This window comes from Myzus persicae, unplaced genomic scaffold (genome assembly GCF_001856785.1).
Source record: "Myzus persicae strain clone G006 unplaced genomic scaffold, MPER_G0061.0, whole genome shotgun sequence".
Lineage (NCBI taxonomy): Eukaryota > Metazoa > Arthropoda > Insecta > Hemiptera > Aphididae > Myzus > Myzus persicae.
In genome coordinates, this window is record NW_019104327.1 from 52,437 (window position 1) to 74,152 (window position 21,716).

General features: G+C 30.7%; 2 protein-coding genes and 1 pseudogene across 2 annotated transcripts; all 3 read right to left on the reverse strand.

Moving 5' to 3' along the window:
• Window positions 1-208: 208 nt before the first annotated feature.
• Window positions 209-7,573, reverse strand: LOC111041187 (annotated as a pseudogene).
• Window positions 7,574-8,493: 920 nt separating this feature from the next.
• LOC111041188 (putative nuclease HARBI1) lies at window positions 8,494-9,376 on the reverse strand. Its single transcript, XM_022325398.1, has 2 exons — window positions 9,359-9,376; window positions 8,494-9,288 (listed from the first exon to the last, which is right to left on the reverse strand). Exons 1-2 carry the CDS (start codon window positions 9,374-9,376, stop codon window positions 8,494-8,496), a joined length of 813 nt encoding a protein of 270 aa, XP_022181090.1.
• A 2,821-nt stretch (window positions 9,377-12,197) lies between these two features.
• On the reverse strand, window positions 12,198-21,422 carry LOC111041189. The gene is made up of 3 exons (XM_022325399.1): window positions 21,228-21,422; window positions 13,628-13,895; window positions 12,198-12,859 (listed from the first exon to the last, which is right to left on the reverse strand). Exons 1-3 carry the CDS (start codon window positions 21,420-21,422, stop codon window positions 12,198-12,200), a joined length of 1,125 nt encoding a protein of 374 aa, XP_022181091.1.
• Window positions 21,423-21,716: the final 294 nt, after the last annotated feature.

The following is a 21,716-nucleotide window of genomic DNA, read 5'->3' on the forward strand; positions in this document are numbered from 1 at the left end:
CAACTTTAATTTATTTAAAACTGTTTATATTTATTTAATTATAAAATAATACACTTTCTGTTGTTTTTAATACACGGGCATTTACCATATTATTCATTATACTATTATCGATTTTATAAAAGTCATTTAGAATACTTAAGGCGTAAAACAATTACATGTAATAACCAGACGATATGCCTATAATATTATTGTCATCCGCGCGACAAAATTACTTTCGTTGGGCCGTCATCATAAGGCCATCGGCGTCTGCGGTGGCGGCGCGGATGCGTTGCAGCTTGGCGGCGGCTACAGTGGGCCTAGCTTCGGTTTCGACGAGGAATCGTTGTATCAAGGGGGCGGCTTTTGCTTCCGCTTTGGCTGCAGCGTGGCGTCGTCGTTGTTTTTGGCGTCTTAGGTGGGCTTTTCGATTTCGGCGTCGCTTCGCGCTGATGGACTCGGTAATACACAAATCGTCTACTTGCCGACACAGCTTCTCATCTTCCTGCTGTAATCTTTGGAGGTTGTAGTTTTTTTTAATGAAGAAAAATTTGCTTTCATTTAGTAGTACTGGTGTCCATCGATAGTAAACAAAAAATAACGGGTATGATTCATAGTCATGGAACTTAACGAAAACATAGCCGTGAGGGCTCATCGGCGTGTCTGACGTGCCGAGCGGTATGATTAGGCTCTTTTTTTTGTTTGGAAAAGTTTTGATCATATACGTATCATTCATCAAAACAGTGTTCACGATAATCACGCGTACTCCCACTGCCGATCGCGAGAAAAGAAAAAGAAAGAAAAACTATCATTAACTCGTACAAAGTGTAAGTTGTTCTATTAAAATAAAACATAAGTATCTATAAGTAATAAAGTACAGGGTAAATATTTTAAAGATATAGCATCTATAAGAAAACTTAATTTCTCAAAAAGTATACAGTTCATACTTATATTGATTTTACCCAATTTTAATTTTTAAGTGGTAGCTACCTAAAAACAGTGCATTAAAAAAATATGTATTTAGTATTTATTTTCAAGATTTAATACTTTTTCGAATAACAGTATCTATACGTTTATTAGATTTTTTTGTGTTCATCACTTTTTGATGCATTAAAAGAGCTTCGATTTTTATTTCAATATCTTTTCTGGTAAGAAATTAAAATGTTGACAATATTAATGAATTATCGACATCACGTACATTTTTTAATTATTTTGTGTTGAAAACTTAAAACGACGTTTATCATAAGTCATAAGTAGTTAACAATTTATTTTGTTTAGTTATAAACGTACACTTAATGGAAGTCGACTTGGGATGTAAATTGCCTATAAATTCGTCTCATTGAAGTGCCTATTCATCCGAATACTTTTACAACGATTTTTGAGGGGGCTTTTTATAGGGTGGGATGGTGTTACATTTCGTCGATAAATAAGCAGAATTTAATGATTAACACTATATTATTATAATACCTTTGTTAGTGGATTGATTGGCGTAATAATTGCAGTAATCTGCATTGTTGCTAAAAGACACCCCAGCCCCGAATCTGGGTCGCTGATTGCGCCTCCATTCTAGTTCATGTATTAGCGATTCAATGGCATTTTGCTCGGAAGTCACGTGGAATAAAATCTTCTCCTTGACATCGTTTCCTCCTTTGGCCAACTGCATTTCCTCTTTGTGTAAACGGTACATTCCGTACATCTCTGGGGCGTTGACACGTTGTATTTTAAAAATATCGCACTGCAATATTATAATATGAATTTAAATTTTATATTAAATATTATATTTTGATGTTATTTAATAATTAATAAAATATTTTAGATCATAATTTATAATAGCTAAACAATTTTGTTTCTTTTTCGATATAAGTATAGGTTGTTTCACTTATTTTGGGGTATACTGATATAGCTTCACTGCATTATGGGAAATTACTTGGGAAGGGGGGGGGCTGAGTTGATAATGCTCATTACACCTATAAAAGGTAGAACTAGTTGCGTTACTGGCAATTATTTATTCCCATAAAACGACTTACAACGTTTTGCAAACAATTTAACAAAAAAAAAGACAAAAACATTTAATTGACTACTTTAGACATTTCAAAAGTACCAGCTTTAAATCAATGGTGTCATGTCAGTTTACAATAGAGATAGGCAACATTTTTGACCAATATAAATGACTAAAAAACTCCTAACAAAACCGCTCACAACCAGGACAATGCATAATGGAGATGACTACTCATAAGAAATCAATCAATATTAATCTTAAATTTATGATCGTTCCAAATGATTACCATAGATTCATTTTACATACAATTATAACAATTATTAGATATTTAGGTGGATATAATTGTAATGGTCAGGGGGGCTAGATAATTAGGAGGTGTAGTACACTGTACACTATACACTATACAGAAATAAAATAAATCAGCTGCTATATTAATATTATTTGCATAAACCGTTACACACGGCCACATTTAAAAATGTTGAAACAATACCACAATAAATTTATTAAGCCGGTAATAAAATTTTATTGAACTCATTAAAAAAAAAAATTGTACCTTTCAACGAATTAATCTAATAATAACTTTTTTTTTTTTTAATAAATCTATACTTATAGAATATGTAACTAAGATTCACATCGCTACTTAAATAAAATAGCAAAGCATTTAAAAATTATTTATATATGAGGACAGATAAAATTTAAATTGATTATAGGTTTGTAGATATTAAATAAATTGTAGGATGTTCAGTGACAGATAAAAGTATAAAACCACACTGGACAAAGAATGAATATCATGTGTGATGAGTTGTTCAATAACATGTGCATTATGTGAAAATTACTGAAAACACTGTTAGACAATTTTGACTATTGACTCTTTATTATGTGTATACAATTACGATGAACTTTAAAACACTAATCTAATGTATAATAGTATTAATAGTTGATACGTTATAATAATGAAAAGTTTTAGCTGTAATATTATATATTTTTTTTAAATGAATTCATATTTATGAATAGTCATGTAGTAGAAATATGTAGGTACAATTAATAGATATTAATAGATATTAACAATAAAATATAATATGATTGCGATTTGGAACAATAATTCAGTCTTTAAATTTTTACAATTTCTTCCGTGTTGTTTATAGCAAGACCGTAGCTAGAAAAATATTTAGGGGGGGGGGGAAGTTTTGAGTATAAATATGATATATTATATAATAATATATGAAAATTAAGGTCTTAACCAGAATTTTCGGGGGGGGGGCGTGGATCCTGACACCCCCCATCCGGCTACTTGGTTAACAATATATGATTGATAATCGTTGTTAAAAGTTAAAACCATTAGTATAAAATAAAGAGCAAATAGTTATAGGACTCATAATGTCTATAGTTGAATATATTTTAGTATGTATGTAAGCATTTACATTCCCACCTGACAGATTCCATATTAGAGGAAACAAGAAGTAGAGATCACAGATTAATGATAGAAATAGAACAACGCATAATCTAGTGATGGTGTGATCATAACAAGGTGACTTCAGTGAGCATAAATAGGAGGAGTTTGGAGTCTTAGACAATACACGAATAGAGCTTGTATTTTATAAACCCATGTTGATATTATTAATAAAGATTATTAGTTAAGGTTATTTACTTCTTAGTGCATACTTAATTATACCATATTTCAATTTTTGAATACTGAAATACAGCCGTACAGGCAAGTTACAACAGTATCCAGTGTTGGGGAGTAACTTAACTTAAGTTACAAGTTACTGTAACGAAATTACTCTTTAAGTAATTTGATGGTAATTTAATTATATTTTATTGTAAGTTATTTATATGTAATTTAAGTTACTTTTTTGTAGTAATTTTTACTAAATTGCTCATTACTTTTTTTTGGATTAATACATTTTTAGAACATAGGTATCATTATCAAATGAGTGCAAATATTAAAATATATCATATATCTAATTATTATAATTTATAAGTAGAATTTTCTGAACTTGTGATACTAAAATACTTTTGTTATTATAGCTATTGACTATTTGACAGTAAAATGTCATGTTTAGATGGTGTCTGTTCTAGGTTTGACCTAATGTTGCTTGACAAATTTAATATTTTAGCTACTGTTTCTCATCCAAATTTTAAGTTCAAAGGTATGTAAATAATGGAAAAAGAAGAAGCCACTGACATCCTTCAAAGTGAAATAGAATATTTCAAATCTGTAAATGATAATAGTTTAGAGAAAAATCAACTTGAGGAAGTCAATGATAACATTATTTTTGATGAAGATATAGATATAGAGCATTCTAATGCTGAACGGTTTTTATTTACTCCTTTTAATGGTGATTTAACTATTTTAAAAAACATGCCAATAATGAGATTAATTTTTTTGAAGTATAATACTGCTTTACCCTCAAGTGCTTCTGTTGAACGTTTGTTTAGCATATCAGGAGATATATATGTTACGGACAAGGTGAGGTAGTTGGGCATTGTGCACAGTGCCCGGACATTGTGTACAATGCCCAATTTTAGTGGTTAAAGTGAAAATAAAACACATTGCTCGGACATTGGGTACAATGACCGAATCCTTGAAGGGCAATGTATGCTACCATGTTCAAAACAATACAATTAAATAAAATTAATACAATATAATAATAAATATTAAATTTATTTATTTATTTATTATTTATTAGATGAATATTAGTATACATATTTATTTATTTGAGCACGGATTGCTACTGTGGCACTTAGAATTACATAGTTTACCTGCTGCTTTACATTTGCATTTTTTTGTTTTACACTTCTGCGTACAACCACATCTATTATATCCTTGACCGCCCAAGTTGGAATTGTGTCGAGCTACCTCTCTTAAGGAAATTATGTTTTCAGGTACTTCTTCGGTCGTAATAAAAGACTCCTTGCATAACTTAAATTGGTTACGACTATACATTTGGTTTATTTTACCTTCCTTGTTCCCAATTTCGTACAAATTGTCTTTTACTATAAAGCATAAATTTATACTTATGAATTAATTTATATTTATACTAATTATACTAATTATGAATAAGAATAAATATAAAGTTCTAAGTTACCAGAAAGTATGACACCTAGAATATTTCGAAGATCACATCTTGCTCTATCTACATCGGGTATTCTTATCATCACATTCTAGCCAATTTTTCCCTGGCAAAATCTATTTTCAGACATTTGTTTCATTTTCGTAGCTTGCTTCTGTAAATTTTGAAATGAGCTGGACCTTTTCTGATCAATAGATCTAAGTTTTGCGGAAATGCCATCGTTTATTACCGCTAAAAAATATTAATAAACAATATTAATAAAATGTTTTAGATAAATAAATATTTGACATACTTTTGTATTGAACTTCGTGCACTTCATCATTAATATTGACATGTTCATCACCAATCGGGCATACGACAGCTAAAAATATATTTTTTTAATTGTTAATACCTACATATTATATTTATCGAAATATTATTTATACGTAGAACAGCCAAAATTCCTTTAAATTTAATACATCCATTTAATAGTAAAATTTATTATAATATTATAAGTATACGTACTTTTTTTTAAAGCTTCTTCTATAAGTCTTCTTCTGTCTTCAATATAGATGAAATATTTTTTGGAAGTGATGAAGTGGCTAGTCCAACTTTAGCTTTTGTACCAAACATTGCCTCGTATGGTGAACATTTAATCCCATGATGTAAACATCGGTTTTTCATGAATTGAATAAATTTCAGCCCCTCACTCCATCTTCTCGTATTATTGTCCTGGAGCCAAGTAGCTATCATATTTTCAATGTCTTGATTTGCTCTTTCGACGGAACCTTGGCTTTGGGAATGTCGTGGTTTTCCGTGAACTATTTTAAGTTCAGGCCACATATTACATAAGTCGCTAATAATCGTATTAACAAATTCTCGACCGTTGTCGCTATGAAGTATTGAAGGTGCACCAAATGTAGTAAAAATGTCCAATAGAACGCAAGCAACATTTTCCGCGCGTTTATGGGTTAATGGACGCAGTAAAACAAATTTAGTTAAGTGATCTTGATAGACCAAAATAAATTTAAAGTTTTTATCGGGCTGAGCTTGCATGTCGATCAAGTCGACCTGGCAACGCGAATTCATTTCTGAGGAGAGAATTGGTCGTACAACTAAACCTTTTTTTATAGTACTTCCTTTTTTTTGACATGTTATACACAAATTTAGATATAACATTATAATTTCCCTAGTAATATTTTTATATTTCAAATTTATTTCATATATCATTCTATTACGCCCTCCGTGTCCAATATTTAAATGAATTTCGTTAATAATTTCAAATATTTCTTCATTATAAACATAATATTTAATTGAATTAGAAGTAGGCAATATTGGCACCACCAATTTTTCAACTTCACCTACCATCATAACATCATATTTTTTTAAAGCTTTATATTCTGTACCTGTTTTAGCCGTGGTTTTTGTTTTTATTTCTTTAATTTTATTTATTAGTTCCATATATTTTATTTCACTTAAAAATGTACTATTGGCATTTTTTTCACTGTATAATAACTTTAAACGTCTATTAAATTCGGTTTTCATGGTAAAAGTTGCGGAAAAAAAATTAATACAATATTACAAACGTTATAAATAAACAGTCTGAACACACTGAACACTGAACACACTACACAGTATATCTGCAGTACTGGAGTATTGCTCAAATAATTTTAGACAAATACCCACATCATAACCAAAACTTTCCAAATTATAACAGCTAGAGTAATAATAAAGATAGGTGGTCGATAAGATAACTAAAGGAGTGTTTGCACCCAGAGTCTGATCGATCATCAGTGATATGAGACGTGCACCTATCACACACCTGCCACACATACACACACACACATACACTCATACGCGTCGTCTGTTATTTTTCTATCATATTTATATTTTATCTTTGTATTGTTAATAATCGTTATATTTTGTCATTGTGAGTTAGGTATATAATATCTTAATTACGAGACGACGCGGTATCGTCCTTAGGTCGTCTCCGCGGAACCGACATATATTATACAGTAAATTTTTACATTGACCAAAAGTATGTCGGGCAATCCAAATTGCCCAGACATTGTTATAGAATGACCGGTCATAGTAAACAATTATTACTAACTGAATACTTTACCCGAAACTGATGGGCACTGTGCACAATGCCCGGCTATTGTTGCACAATGCCCGACTACCCCACTTTGTCCGTAACATATACACTAAAAAGCGATCTAAAATTAGTGACTGTAATTTTGAAAACGTATTGTTGTTAAAAATAAATTTGAAAAAATAGATTAATATTTAACGTACAGCAAAATTAGTATTAATTGTTAATAATTTCATATTAGTATACATGTAGTGATACTCACACTTGGATATGTCTTTTGAATTACGCCTTTGAGTCGCTCGACCCTTTTTGGTTCACGCCGTCTAAAAGTGGACTGTCGGCGTCGTCATAGTGGCGGTACGGCATATTACGGTAGTGACCTCTTAAAAGTGCCGCAGCATGTGCAGTAAAGTTCGACGTACCGGTGGTATTAAGACCACGTGAAGACGTCATCTTCGTGCAGATGAATAGATGCGTCTCCTGTACGAGTGGCAAGCTTACCAAAGAGAAAACATACATGTTATTTTTTAAAAAAAGGGTAATCAGCCAATATATAGGGCGAGTTTGAATGACATTGGACTATTTCACACAACCACACTTGAATCACGTACGTAAATACTAAATAATAATATTATTACCCGGATAGCAGTGGGTACCTTCTTCTTGAATAACAATATTTATAATCGTTGGCTTATTGGCTTGCCAGATAGACGACCAGACCGACTGTTTACGCACAGCGCACCGACTCGGAGACTCGTAAACAATGCGATCTGGACGATGGACAGTTAATTTGGTTAGGTCTTGCACTCTTTTAGTTTGACAGTTTATAGTGTTGGTACATTGCAGCTAAATATGCGAGTAGCGACAATAAAGCCTCGTTCACACGGTGACACTACAGCGTGACATTTAGTGTCCCGACATTAAGTGTGGCGTCAGTGTCACCGTGTGAACAATGTAGTGCCTCGCTGCCACGACATCGCGGCACTAGTGCCGCATATCAAAAATGTTTGATATTAACATCGTGACACCGTGACATCGTGTCACGTTATCACTGAATATTATCAACCAACCGTTACCTTGTTTTTGATTTAAATTCGTAAATATTAATTCAAATGAAAGTATTAAATTTAAATTAAAGTGTTAATGTACGTTTACTAATTCAGAATGTCATCTTTCGATATTATCAAGTTCCTTGAAAGTTACCAACAATATCCTTGTTTATGGGACAAATCTCTACCCGAGTATAAAGACAGGTTGAGACGGGACCAAGCTGAAGACAATTTATTATATATAACTGGATTAAATGATAGAAAAGCATTACGTTCCAAAGTTAGATCTATACGTGGGGCGTATAATAATGAACTAATATACATCTAAACAACCTGAATATTAACCATTCTATACTGCCATTCAACTTCACCTTCGCCCATGAAGTAATTAGCGAACTGTGTTCGCTTTAAACGGGCATTATTATTAAAATTTTTTTCTCTTATTGGAGTCAAATTCATTAGACCACCGGGTGCTGGATCTTCTCGCCATGACCCCAAGTTGATTGTACTATTCTCAATATCTTCATAATCTGTGGTTATACCATAATTGGATTTGTTAGTTATCCTTATCCAATTATGCAAAGCACAGCATGCCTTTACAATTTTAACAACTTTGTTTGGCTCAAGATCAATGGGTCTTGAAAATATTCGAAAACGATTTGTTAATATACCAAATGCATTCTCACTTATTCTACGTGCTCTACAATGTCTGTAGTTGTATACACACTCCTTAATACTCTGGTTAGTCCGCCTGTGAAATGGTTTCATCAGGTACTCTTTAAGTGGGAAAGCTTCATCTCCTAGTATAACACTATTTTCAGGCAAATCTAATTGATTTTGTACAATTGCTGTGTTCAAAGCAGATTTTCCAAAAATACCCCCATCCGAAGCACTACCATAGCTCCCTATATCAATGCATGTAAAATTGTAATTGTCATCAACCAAGGCAAGAAGAACTATGCTGAATTGGTTCTTATAATTATAATATAGAGAACCAGAATGTTTAGGGCACTTTATAAGTATGTGTTTGCCATCAATTGCCCCAACACATTGTGGAAAATTCCATTTGGTGTTGAATCCATAAATTATTTTTTCCCATGCAGCTTTCTTTTTTGGTACCTATTAAACAAATAAAACAATAATTTTAGTTAAATGTTATAAATACATTAAAATAATAAAATGATTTTACTAATATTATAAGATACATGTATTGTGCTTAATAAGCTTGCTATGCTTATATTTTTTGCTGCAACTATTTTATTTTTTTAGAACCTGAACGATGAAGACATTTCAGAAGAAATACTAACTGTAAAAGAAATCCCTGTGGCTTCTGGGAGTGCTTCTTCAACTACTCAACAGACACTGGTGTTGACCCCCAAAACAAAAGACAGCTACAAACCTTTTAGTTTATCAAAAAAATCAAAACAAAATGACACATTGAGGGAAGCGTTGAATACATTGAAAGAAATTAGACATAATGTCCAGGACAATGAGTTCAACCTGTTTGGCCAGCAAGTTGGTGTTCAACTTAACAAGCTGACACTAAGAAAAACACTTGAATTGCAGCAGGAAATTCAAAATTTACTATCTCGAGCTAGACTAGATGATTTAAATACATTACCAACTTTAAACTCTAATACACCTAGTACAGATAGATCAATACTAAGATCAAGTAGTGATAACTTAAATTCTACCCCTCATAATTTACATTTTTATGAAGGAAGTGATGAAGATTTTGATGCAAATGATAGTTTTTAACAATAGTTTTATTATAAACTAATGAAATTTTAAAATAATACTGTACCTTTGTACATTTTTAATATTATGATGTTAAACACATATTATTAAATATAATAATAGTTCAAATATTAATTCGATTTTTGTGATAGAACAATAAATTATTGTCTTACCTTTTCCAGAAGTTCACAAAACATAGTATAATCAATCCGAAGAAAGTTACAAAATGACCTGGGATCTTCCATCTGCAACTCCTTTAATAATGTTTCTGATGCACCTAAAGCATCCCTTCGCATTACCCACTTTCTAACCCATTCTCTTTTTTTTGATTTTTTTTCCAATTCATAAATAATAATTTGTTCAAAAACGTCCACAGCTGCGTTTAAAATGTAATTATTGGCCATTTCAATTTAAAACAATTTTTTAGTTTCAAAAAACAAATTTAAACTTTGAGAAAAAACCAAACAATTAGATTGATAAATAGTAGGTATGAAAAATGGTAAGATAATAAATACTTATCACAACCACTATTTTAGTGTCAGCATTTTTATTTGCTACATGTGAACAGCGCACGACACTTGGCACTAGGGCACCAAATTGTTAACAGTGTCGTGCAACTTAATGCCATGACATAAGTGTCACCGTGTGTCCGTGTGAACGAGGCTTAACATACACCGCGTGATCATGCGCACATGGCAGGGACTGTGGCTCAACACGCGCTCAGGGAGCGTCACTTTAGTTTATTAAACAACAACTGCGGATATTATGGCTAAATAGCTAAATTGCATTTTTGAATACGTATTATAAAATCGAAAATAAATAATAATATTCGTTACTGAAATGTGTATTTTCGTATCGAACACTGGAGTATTTATAAACAAGCTACGAAAGATAACCGGTTATGACCTTCAGTTGCACAGTGCACGCGGGGAGATGGTTTAAGAACGTACCTCGTCCCGCCAGTATGACGAACACCGATTTATTATTCTATTAGGAAGTCAGCCCAATATGTGTATGTGTTTTCTCTCTCAGACTCGCTCGCACATTGATTAAACGCTTTCACCTTAAGGCTAAAATCATTCTTTTTGATTTTTGAGTAACCTTAGATACTTATCACTTATTACCAAAATTATAAAGGATAATATTTTTGAATGCATGACGGATTAGTTTTATATTTTATTATTATTTGACTTTGTATTCGACTTCAAATTATTTATTGAAAATAAAAATAAAATTGTGTAAATTAAAATAATGATTAAATTGTTTTAAGACAATATATAGACGAATCGGTATGTCAATCTCTCAAAAATATTATTCTGTATCGAATTTGTAATTGATGATTTTACTTTTACATTATTCGTAAAAAAAAATGATTCTGCGTAAATGTGTTTTGTCTAGGTTTTGGGCGACGCGCGACGGGCCAGAGACAGAAAACAAACAGTGCGCCGACGTTCTCGACACTACACCGGCATGTGCCTTATAAAAGTACGAAATAGCGAAACCTGTTTTGCTTGGGATAGTTTAGAGTGTTTAGACTCCAAATTGATGTACAATAGAGTTGAGAACATTATCTGTGAAATATCGTTTTTATTTTTTAAATATCACTTAATACTTAAACGAAAAAAAGTTCCTATTGTTTCAAAATCTATTATTTTTTTGTTTCACAAACTTCAATGAATTTTTTTTGTAATTCCAGGTAAATAAATAAAAACGATATTTCACTGCCAAAGTTCTCCATTTTATGTTGTGAAAATTTCGTTTCTTATTCGTGCGTTTATGACAGTGACTTTTTAGGTTCATTCCCTCGCAAAATAGCTTTTGTCATGTTTTACATTTGTAAGACGGAGACAACACAAGCTGGCGTAGAGTCCTTGATGTGTGTGGTCTACCGGTTCGGACGAAAATCCGCCCTGATGTCACTCATATTTGTGACGGACCATATTATAAATAATATTGTTATACTATATTATAGAATAATAATATTTTATTATTTACGGGAATAATTCCAATTATAAAATTTCATTATACTCGATTTTGTGTCATTGTTATTTTTACCCGGTACAGTGACAATAATATGGCACGCCGATCGATATTACGGCATAATTACATCTAAACATTTCCGACTGACACAAAAATAATGAGTTTGACAAAATCGTAACAAAATAATATAAGTACTCGCTGTTGTTAATAATAAACATATCGTTATTTTATCAATCTTAAAGGGTAAATGGTTAACAGAAATGTTAAGTATTAATAGGTGATTATTTAAGGTGGCTCAAAATGTAAAGCGGTTATATTATATAATAATCAATAGGTACTTCTATCATCATTTTCGACTGACCACTGGAGGAACAGCGGTGACACTGCTTAGTGCTTGCTTGCGCGTCTGCTTCGGCGGCGCGTTGCTTCTTTATTTTGGCTGCAGCGTGATTCCGTCGCCGTTGGCGTTGCTTGGTGGTGTTTCTGCTTTGGCGCGGTGGCGTCGGCGGCTTCGGCTGCGGAGCGGTTGCGTCGGCATCGGCTTTGGCTGCAGCGCGATTGCGCCGGCGTCGGCGTTGCTTAGTGGCGTTTCTGCTTTGGCGTGCCGGCGTCGTCGGCGTCGACGTGGCAGTGGCCGCTTTGGCTACACCGCGGTGGCCGCTAGACTTGCCGATACACAGATTTGCTGCTTGCTGACACAGCGTCTTTTCCAGCTGCAACCTTTGGTGGTTATTGTCGATGGCCATGAAATATTTGCTTTCATTTAACAGTTCGGGTGTCCACCGGTAGTAAATAAAAAATAGAGGGTAAGACTCGAAGTCGGTGTACTTGACAAATACGTGGCCGTTAGGGCTCACCGTCGTATCTGCGGTCCCGGGCGGTATGATTAGGCTGTTCTTTCGGTCCCATTTTTCCGTCACCTGATTCGGTGAATCATTCATCAGTACAGTGCTCATGACGATCACTCGAATCCCTGCAGTCGGTCGCGAGAATAGAAAAAGGAAACAAACGCTTACATCATTAACTCGTATGAAATGAAAATTGTTCTACTTATTATAATATAATATACGAGACATACAAGGTGATTTTTGTGTTATAGCTAACAACTAACCACGCTAATCTTTTAAAATATACCATAATATGATGCAGGTACCATTTTAGTTTAAATTACTTATATTACCTACGGTATTTTATTAAATATTATATATTTTATATTAATTAATATTAGCTATATAATATGAATTGTATTAAGTAAATGACTTTATAATAAAATTTCTATCAAAATTATTTATTCGTATTACTTAGGTTATTGGAAAAACATAAAACATGCATTCTATTTAACATTTAAATATGCACGCTCTAAATTTTCGCCAGGAGCATAAGCATAGTCACCCAATTTTCATTCTCTCGACTATAGAGATGGAATTAAATATAAATATAAATTAGCTCCGTGTAAAATATATAAGAATATTTTGACGAGTTTGATACTTTTTACTTTTTAGTGACACATTTTCTAGCTCACAGTAGTCATTATTTTTATGAAAGGAAGTCGATTTGGGCTGGAAATTGCGTATAAATCCGTCTCCGTGAAGGCGTGAAATACCTAAAGATTAGAATATTTTGATAACGATTTTTGAAGGGGCTTTGATACGTTTTAGGAGGGTCGGGGGATGATGTAGCATTTCGTTGATAGATAAATAGAAACAAATAAAAACACATTATTATTCTTTTACGGTTTTACCTTCATTAGTGGATCGATTGGCGTAATAATTGCCATAGTCCACGTCGTTGCTGAACGAAACGCCGTACCCGAACTTGGCACGCCTGGTGAGCCTCCAGTCGAGCCCATTCTTTAGCGACTCCAAAGCTCTAGACTTGGCGGTCACGTGGTAAAGCACCAACTCCTGGGCATCGTATCCGCCATTTTCCAATCTCATTTCTTCCTTGCGTAAGAGGTACATTCCGTACATCTGTGGAGAGTTGATTCGATGTATTTGAATGATGTTGCACTGCAATATTTTGGTATTAAGTAAATATAATATTATTGATTACCCAATTTCATTAATTAATTTTTATAACTTTAATAAATAATATGCTATTTTAGATAGTAATTCATAACTCAAAGAATTCGGAAATGCCAAATTTTTATAAATACGTCAAAAAGAAACAAACAAATGTTGACAGAGCTATTTATTAGGTGTTCATAGACATTTGAAATTTTCGTTACCTCCCTACATGTTAGTTACTTGTTAAGACTATTATTTTTAGTTCAATAACCCTGACAATTAATGGACATGGTTCCTCATAAGTTTTTTTTTTACATGAATGCATACTCAGTTCACAAAAACTTAAAATGTATAATAGGTACCAAATTTATGTTTATCTGACTACGATTTAATTGATTTATCTGTAACCAGCAGGTTATCCCTAAAATGCCAATACATCTGAATTAGGTCTAAACAGCTATATTAATTATCACTTCAACCGGAACTCAAACATGAGTAATCATTCTACAGGTGAATACTACCTATCAGAATAATACATTACCGTATACTCTTACACGTTACTCTGCCGTGTATTACTTGAATGGCTATACTTATTAGCTCAGTTAAACGTATATATTTGTCATTATTACAGTGAACTATAGTTATATTATAATAAGCGATTTGTATTTTCATACTGAAATTTAAATTTGTGAAATACATATTCACATTATGAAGAATTTATTAAGTTTTCTGTACGCTAAAAACGTTATTATGATGGGTGATTATAATTTTCCAAAAATACAGTGTCTTCTTACCTTTATTGAATTTAAACAATTTTTAATTTAAATTTGTATCAATATTATTTTTTTGTAAATTCAATAATATGATGTATATATAGAACTAGTTCAATACTAGACTTAGTTCTTTCTGATTTAAATAATACATCAGTAAATCAATTTGTTAATCTTCTTGTCCTATGATAGCTATAACTTATAAACCTGGCCTACTCATTTCTTTAACTAATCCATTGAATATAATTTATGCATTTATAGTTTTTTTAATTAATCTATTTAATCTAACTATATGCAGATACAACTTTCGCTAAAGCATCTTTGAACTGGGGAATTGGGAATTGGGAACTGGAAATATTTATTTATAGATTCTACTCAGGTCTTAGTATAAATGAAGCTGTCAATTTGTTTTACTCTATTATTTATGAAATCATTGATGTTTTTGTGCTTACCTAAAATAATTAAAGTATTAAGCATAAATAACCACTCTTCATCTTATAGAAAATATTTAAAAGAATACATTTAAAAAAAAATGCACATCCACTGTATAAGAGTTCTGGTTTGGTAAGTAATTATAATATTTTATCAAATCTTTGTGCTAAATGTAAATTTTTTCAAAAAAATATCAAAACAGAATGAAAAAAATTTAAAAAAATTAAAAGTCCAAATCAGATCAATTTTGGAAGTTCATAAAGAATAGACGCAAAAATAATTTCTCACAGAATAGTGTGCATTTATACACTGATCAATTTAATCTGATCACTGATCTATAAAAATGCAGACACTTATAGGCTATAATCTATATGAAAAAATCTATTTAATGGGATTTTTTCTATTTGTTATACCTCGTGCAGTCACTTTCAACAAAGGTCTCAAAATATATTACCCAAATATTTATAATGTACCTACTTTTTCCATTATAAAAGGATAGTGTAATAGCCAATAGGTGATTGTTCTTAGACTTAAAATTGGTATTCAACAATTTTGTATATTCTTTATGATATTGATCAATTAAGTTTTTATAATTTAAATAAACATTTGAGCAGAACATTATTTGATGTGATCATATCTAAAATTGTGTTAAATAAAATATATAATTATCAGTTTTTTAAATTTAATAATATGGCATAGGTTTGACATTTTATTTATGGTATAAATCATCTACATTAACCGTTGAGATCCACCTAATACTAATTGCATTAACAACATTTGATTCACCTTTGACAATTGTCATAGGTAAATAATAAAATGTTCACTTTGACTTCGCTGCCGCTGATCATAATATTTTCTATTATCAGACAAAAATATCTAGTTAACCACTACCTCTTACAACTAGTAGTAGACTTCAACATTAATGGTTTTTATTATTTTTAATTTAGAATTATCCTGGAGAGTTGAAGAATTACATTCAGCCTTTGAACGTAAGTCAAATCTACATGAATAATTTGTATTAATTAAAACTTTCAGAAAACCCTAAATAGTATAAGCCTAAATTATCATATAGGTAGGTACTATTAGAGCTAAAAAAATAGCTCAAAGGTAAAATGTAAGGATAGTGGGTACCTTGTATAAACAAATTATTACTAAGATTATAAATGTATAAATATCATTTTTAGTGTACCTAAATCACGAATTAAGATATATTAATTCTTGACCTAAATCTTAAGTTAGGTTAAGTGAGATGAACACTATGTGTCATCTAAAATTGTTAGTGGTTCAAAAAAAAAAAATGTTTGTTTATGTAGTATGTAATATGTATTAGATATTTTATACCTAAAATATAATCTATCTTTATATTTTTATTTTTATTATTAGATATATTATATGAATAATGAATAATACCTAATAATACCTTATCAATTTATGATGGACTTGTTTAAAATACCTATCGATTAATTAGACAATTGAGCTTTTACTGCCAAATTAAAATATGTGTAAAGAGCCTGGTTTATAGATTCCTGGGTCGCCGCTGGGGACTTTAATTTTCAAGAGGCCATCGTCTCTATTAAAAGCAAAATTAAATACTATTTTATTTAAAAACTTTATTATAACTTACAAGAACAGGGATTTTTTTACAATCTTTTACAAAATCATCAATGATGTCGTCATAGCCTCAGTAAGCAATGTCAGATTGTCTATAACTACTTTAACTAGACTAGAGTTAAATACAATCTCAAACAAGTTGTAATGTGTTTGAACACTGAGACCTGAGAAAGAGCATTTGCCAGTGTAGTTTGTATTTAAGTTGAGATTGGGGATTACAACAGTAGCATTATTAAACATTAACATTTATAAATATTGGAACTGTAACGTTTCATCAAGGAAAATGACTTTATCCGAGTCATCAAGAAAAAGGCCTAATACATTTGATGTACTCTTGAAAATATATCTGGATTTTTCACTTTTTTTTTATTATTATTATTTTAATCGAAAGGTCCTAGTAAATATAATGAATAAAAATGTCATAAATGGAGGCCAGGTGACTAGTCATCAGTGGTGCACAGAGCTATTTTGAGAGCACATGCAGATAAAAAAGTTAACTCTTGCTGTACTCCATAATTACACTCAAATTTATATTACTTGCATAAATCAGGGCCTTTATTTAAATAGATGAGAGAAAAGTGTACCACCAATGCAGATAATATAATAAAACATACACAATAAATGTCTTACTTAAGCAGTTAAGCCAGTACATACACAATACATAAAATGCATACATTTATGCACAATAAAGAAAGTATAAACATAAATGAATCACCTGTGTAAAATGTTATTTAGGTAGGTAAACAAGAAACATATCTTAAATGTTTCAACCAGCATCTCCTTATAATATATTATATCGGGCATATTTCATTAATTTAATATAATTTTAGTAAACTGATCTGCAAAAATCTCGGTACAAAATCATAAATTATACCTACTGTTTTTATTGTTATATTATTTATAAGTTAGTAGGTAGTTACTATCAGACATCAGTTATTTTAATAAATTGGTTTATATTGTTGTATACCCATAGGCGGAGATTAGGGGGGGGGATTACGGGGGCTTAGTCCCCCCAAGGTAAATGATTTGAAGTTAAAGACCCCCTAAGAATATTAAACAAACAATACCGTAATTTTGTACAGTTTGCAGAACTTTTTTCACTATTTTATATTCTTATATCCACAATTATACAAGTGTACCTAGTACATTACATATACACTATTTACCAATTTATTATTTACAGTAACATACTGAACAATTAAGTCACAATTCACAATAATATTATATTGTGTTTATATACCTAATATTGTACATATTTTGTACCAATTGGCCATCTATATTGAATAACATATTATACGATTCTATTTTAGATGGGAAAAATATTATTTCTTTTCCTAATTTTTGTTAATTCTCGAGAAGCCAGAAGCGATAGCTATTATAGGACTATCGCTATAGCTGTATTAAACCTATCGTAAAGTTTATCGCGATTGAATGAATCGTTAACCGTATTGACCATTTTATACTAAATTATATTTTACTTATTGTTTGATGTTCTTGGGAATACATTTCTTTTGAGATTGTGATTTAGATTTTTAATAAATAATTTAGTTCAAATATGTTTGAAATATTTAAATTTAAATCGTTTATTAATTATTCTTTTTTTTATGTTTGTAACTATTTAAGTTGTTATGATAACGAGTCAACGAGAACAATTTTTTATGAGTGTTCTAATGTAAAAATCAGTTTGTTGGGGGTGTGGGGGTAATGCCCCCATGGGTCTGTTTGTCATCAAATATTTGAGCCCCCCTTAATATTTCACAAGATTTCTGCCTATGTGTATACCTGACGTAACACTTAAATAATTAAACTTTAATAGAACTGATGTCCATATACAGTAAAATGATAGAGTACCTACTTATATAATATATACATATAAGTAAAAAGTATATTATTAACTACATTCAAATATATAGAAGTCATACTATTATATTATTATACATAACATATTAAGCAACCTACATTAAAGAGATCCCAATCAGTTTTTTTTAATCTAAATGCATAGTGTTTAATATGATGTATACTAGGAATGTATAATATTTATACAGTTTATGTTAGAAGAAATATCTAAAATTTAGACTAATTAAATAAAATATTGTTATTTTCTAAAAAATATTATATTAAATTATCTATAAAAACAATTGTAAAATTAAAAGTAGGTGTGTAAGTACCTACTAAATAAATATTATTTCATTATTTACCATAAAACACTTTAGGATTTAGGACAGTTGAAAAAAATATGTCATTGAATAATATAATATAATCTTACTTAACAATTATTGTATCTACCAGTTTTATAAAATGAAAATAATAGGTACTTATTCTACTTTAGAAATTTGTTAAAATTTACAACAAAGAATTCTTAATTAATATAAATATAATTTAAATATACCTTCAATGTACTCATAAATTATTAGATATGAAATATAACTAAAATTTGGAGTAAACCTATCCAACATTTTAACATCCTATATTATATGGCTAAATAATTATGAATATTGCGATAATATGTGATATGTTAGAATATACAGGGGCATTTACAGGTACCAGTTTATTTTATTTTTTATAAAAAAATTGAATCATAACGTGAAATTGTGTAAGTCCAAGGTCGAAAACTGATATTAATAAGAAAATACTATACACCAGTAGTTCTCAATCTTTTTAATACTGTGACCTAAATTTCCCCCAAAAAATCTTTCGTGACCCACATTGTTTCACTTTTCAAAAATTTGTGAAAAACAAAATTTGTATTATATAAATATGCATACATTTTTATTAGGTATTTAGTTTTTTTTATAGGTTTACAATAAATATGAATAAAAATATAATTAGTATAATTAATATGTACTTTTTATAATGAGGTACCTAACATAAATTTCTTAGAATCTATATAATTCAAAAAAATGTTCCCGACCCACCAAAATTCAACTGACGACCTACCAGTGGGTCGCGACCCACACTTTAAGAAAAGCTGCTATACACTAAGAACTGCCCCATTACACTAGAGACTAGTGGCACATTACTTATACCTATAACAGAAATAAAAAATAATAATTTCACCAAGTTCCTAGATTTTGATTCACACTCACTTACTTTAACTAAGGAAAAGTTAATGCCAATGCATTTATTCAGGTATTAGAGGTTTACATTGGAGGAGAGTGACTGTATTCTGACACATGTTGTTGTCACCCATGTACAAATGAAAATGACAATGATAATGAAAAAAATGTCCATGTACAAGTAACACATAAGAGTTATAAGTCCATAGAAACATACCGTACTAAAACTACCTACCTACATTGCATTGTTCACCAAATATGCATAGTTATAACCAATAATGTATGGTTGTATCGACTAGAGTCTAGAATATAAATATTTTCTATAGGTATTATATAATACCAAAATAACTTTTTTCCATGTTCAATGTAGAAAATATGTGTCCAGCTTGTTTTTCAAAGTTCTCTGTGTACATAAGCCAAAAGCTATCATATTACAGTGAATTGACATACTATCAAACTGAAAGGTAAAATGTAAGGACATTATCACATGGACTTTTAATATTTTAATCTCTAAGAGAAGCATAAGTATTTTTTTAATTGTAATATCTGACATACTCGTAACTTAAATTTTTTTTGGAAAAACAACAGTAAAAATATGTGGAGTCAGTGGACCGAGTTAATGGTTCATTTCTTAACATAGATACTTTAAAGTTTAAGGATCTCTATAGTAGTAATGTAGTATAGTCTATATTGTACAATAGTACATACTATAAATATAGTAGGTATATAGTAAGTATTAACAATGATAATAATGTAAGTTAGTTATATTTTAATAACACCAACTAAATACAAATAACAATGTGATACACCGTGGCCCAGTAGTTTTGAAATATTTTTGACTTGGCACAACTAACAAAACATTATATAGTTGTTTAAACTTGTAATGCCATATGATATGCCGACACATTTAAATTTATTAAAAAAAAAAAACTAATTTTACTTAAGAATCAAATAATTGAACAAACCATCCACTAATTCTATTTAAATGTACCTGTCGAACAAAACCGCTCACTCCACTCACACTGTATCCTTTACAAAATGTATTGTACATACTTTCATTTTTATCAAATTCGCTTTTTTTATACTATATTCAAAATTAAAATCCTGAAATATTAATTGTACCTCAATAGACAGTAAATTTTACTATTTTTTTTATGATTATTTATTAGGGAATATAGATAATAATATGTACCTAGCTTTATTATACTACATAATATTATTGCATATTATATTATAAATTATGATGGATTGCAATCTCTTTGTTAAATTCTTAATTACAATTGTGTTATTATTTTATTGTTGCGGTATTACATTTATCTCAGATCTCTCTAGTTTTAGCAATATAGTACATAGGTACCAACTAATTATTTACAACCCCCCCCCCCCTTACAATTGTGATGGAAAATCATTGTCAACACACCACTGAGCCATGCATACTGCCATTGGTGAATCGTTATGGTACTCACTTTTGGAAATGTTTTGTGAGCTATGTGTTGGAGTCGTTCACAGCCTAATTTGTTGACGTTATCAAGCAGCGGACGGGCTGTATCATCATGGATGCGGAATGGTGAGTTACGATAGTGCCGTTTCAAATGTACCGCAGCCTGCGCTGTAAACTCCGACCTTTTGGTGAGTGTCTTACTGTCACCTCGTGAGTTCATTGTAGGATCACTGCATATAAATAGATACTTGTGGTGTACGAGTGGCAAACTTACTGAAAATAAATGTACAAATCTTAATATATATAAATCTCGTGTCACAATGTTTGTCCTCAATGGACTCCTAAACCACTTGACCGATTTTGATGAAATTTTTTACTCCGCGTGTAATTTGGTCCAACTTAAAAGATAGGATAGTTTTTATTTCAAATTTTTTAATACATTAAATATTTTAATTAATTTTTTAATAAATTTAAAATTTATTATTATTATTATTATTTTTATTTTTTATTTTTT

Coding starts and splice junctions, on each gene's coding strand:
- LOC111041189 (XM_022325399.1), bottom strand. CDS start 21,422: ATGAACTCACGAGGTGACAGTAAGACACTCACCAAAAGGTCGGAGTTT. Junction 13,896..21,227: donor CTCACAAAACATTTCCAAAA/GTGAGTACCATA, acceptor AAAATATTGCAG/TGCAACATCATTCAAATACA. Junction 12,860..13,627: donor CAATCGATCCACTAATGAAG/GTAAAACCGTAA, acceptor GACCGACTGCAG/GGATTCGAGTGATCGTCATG.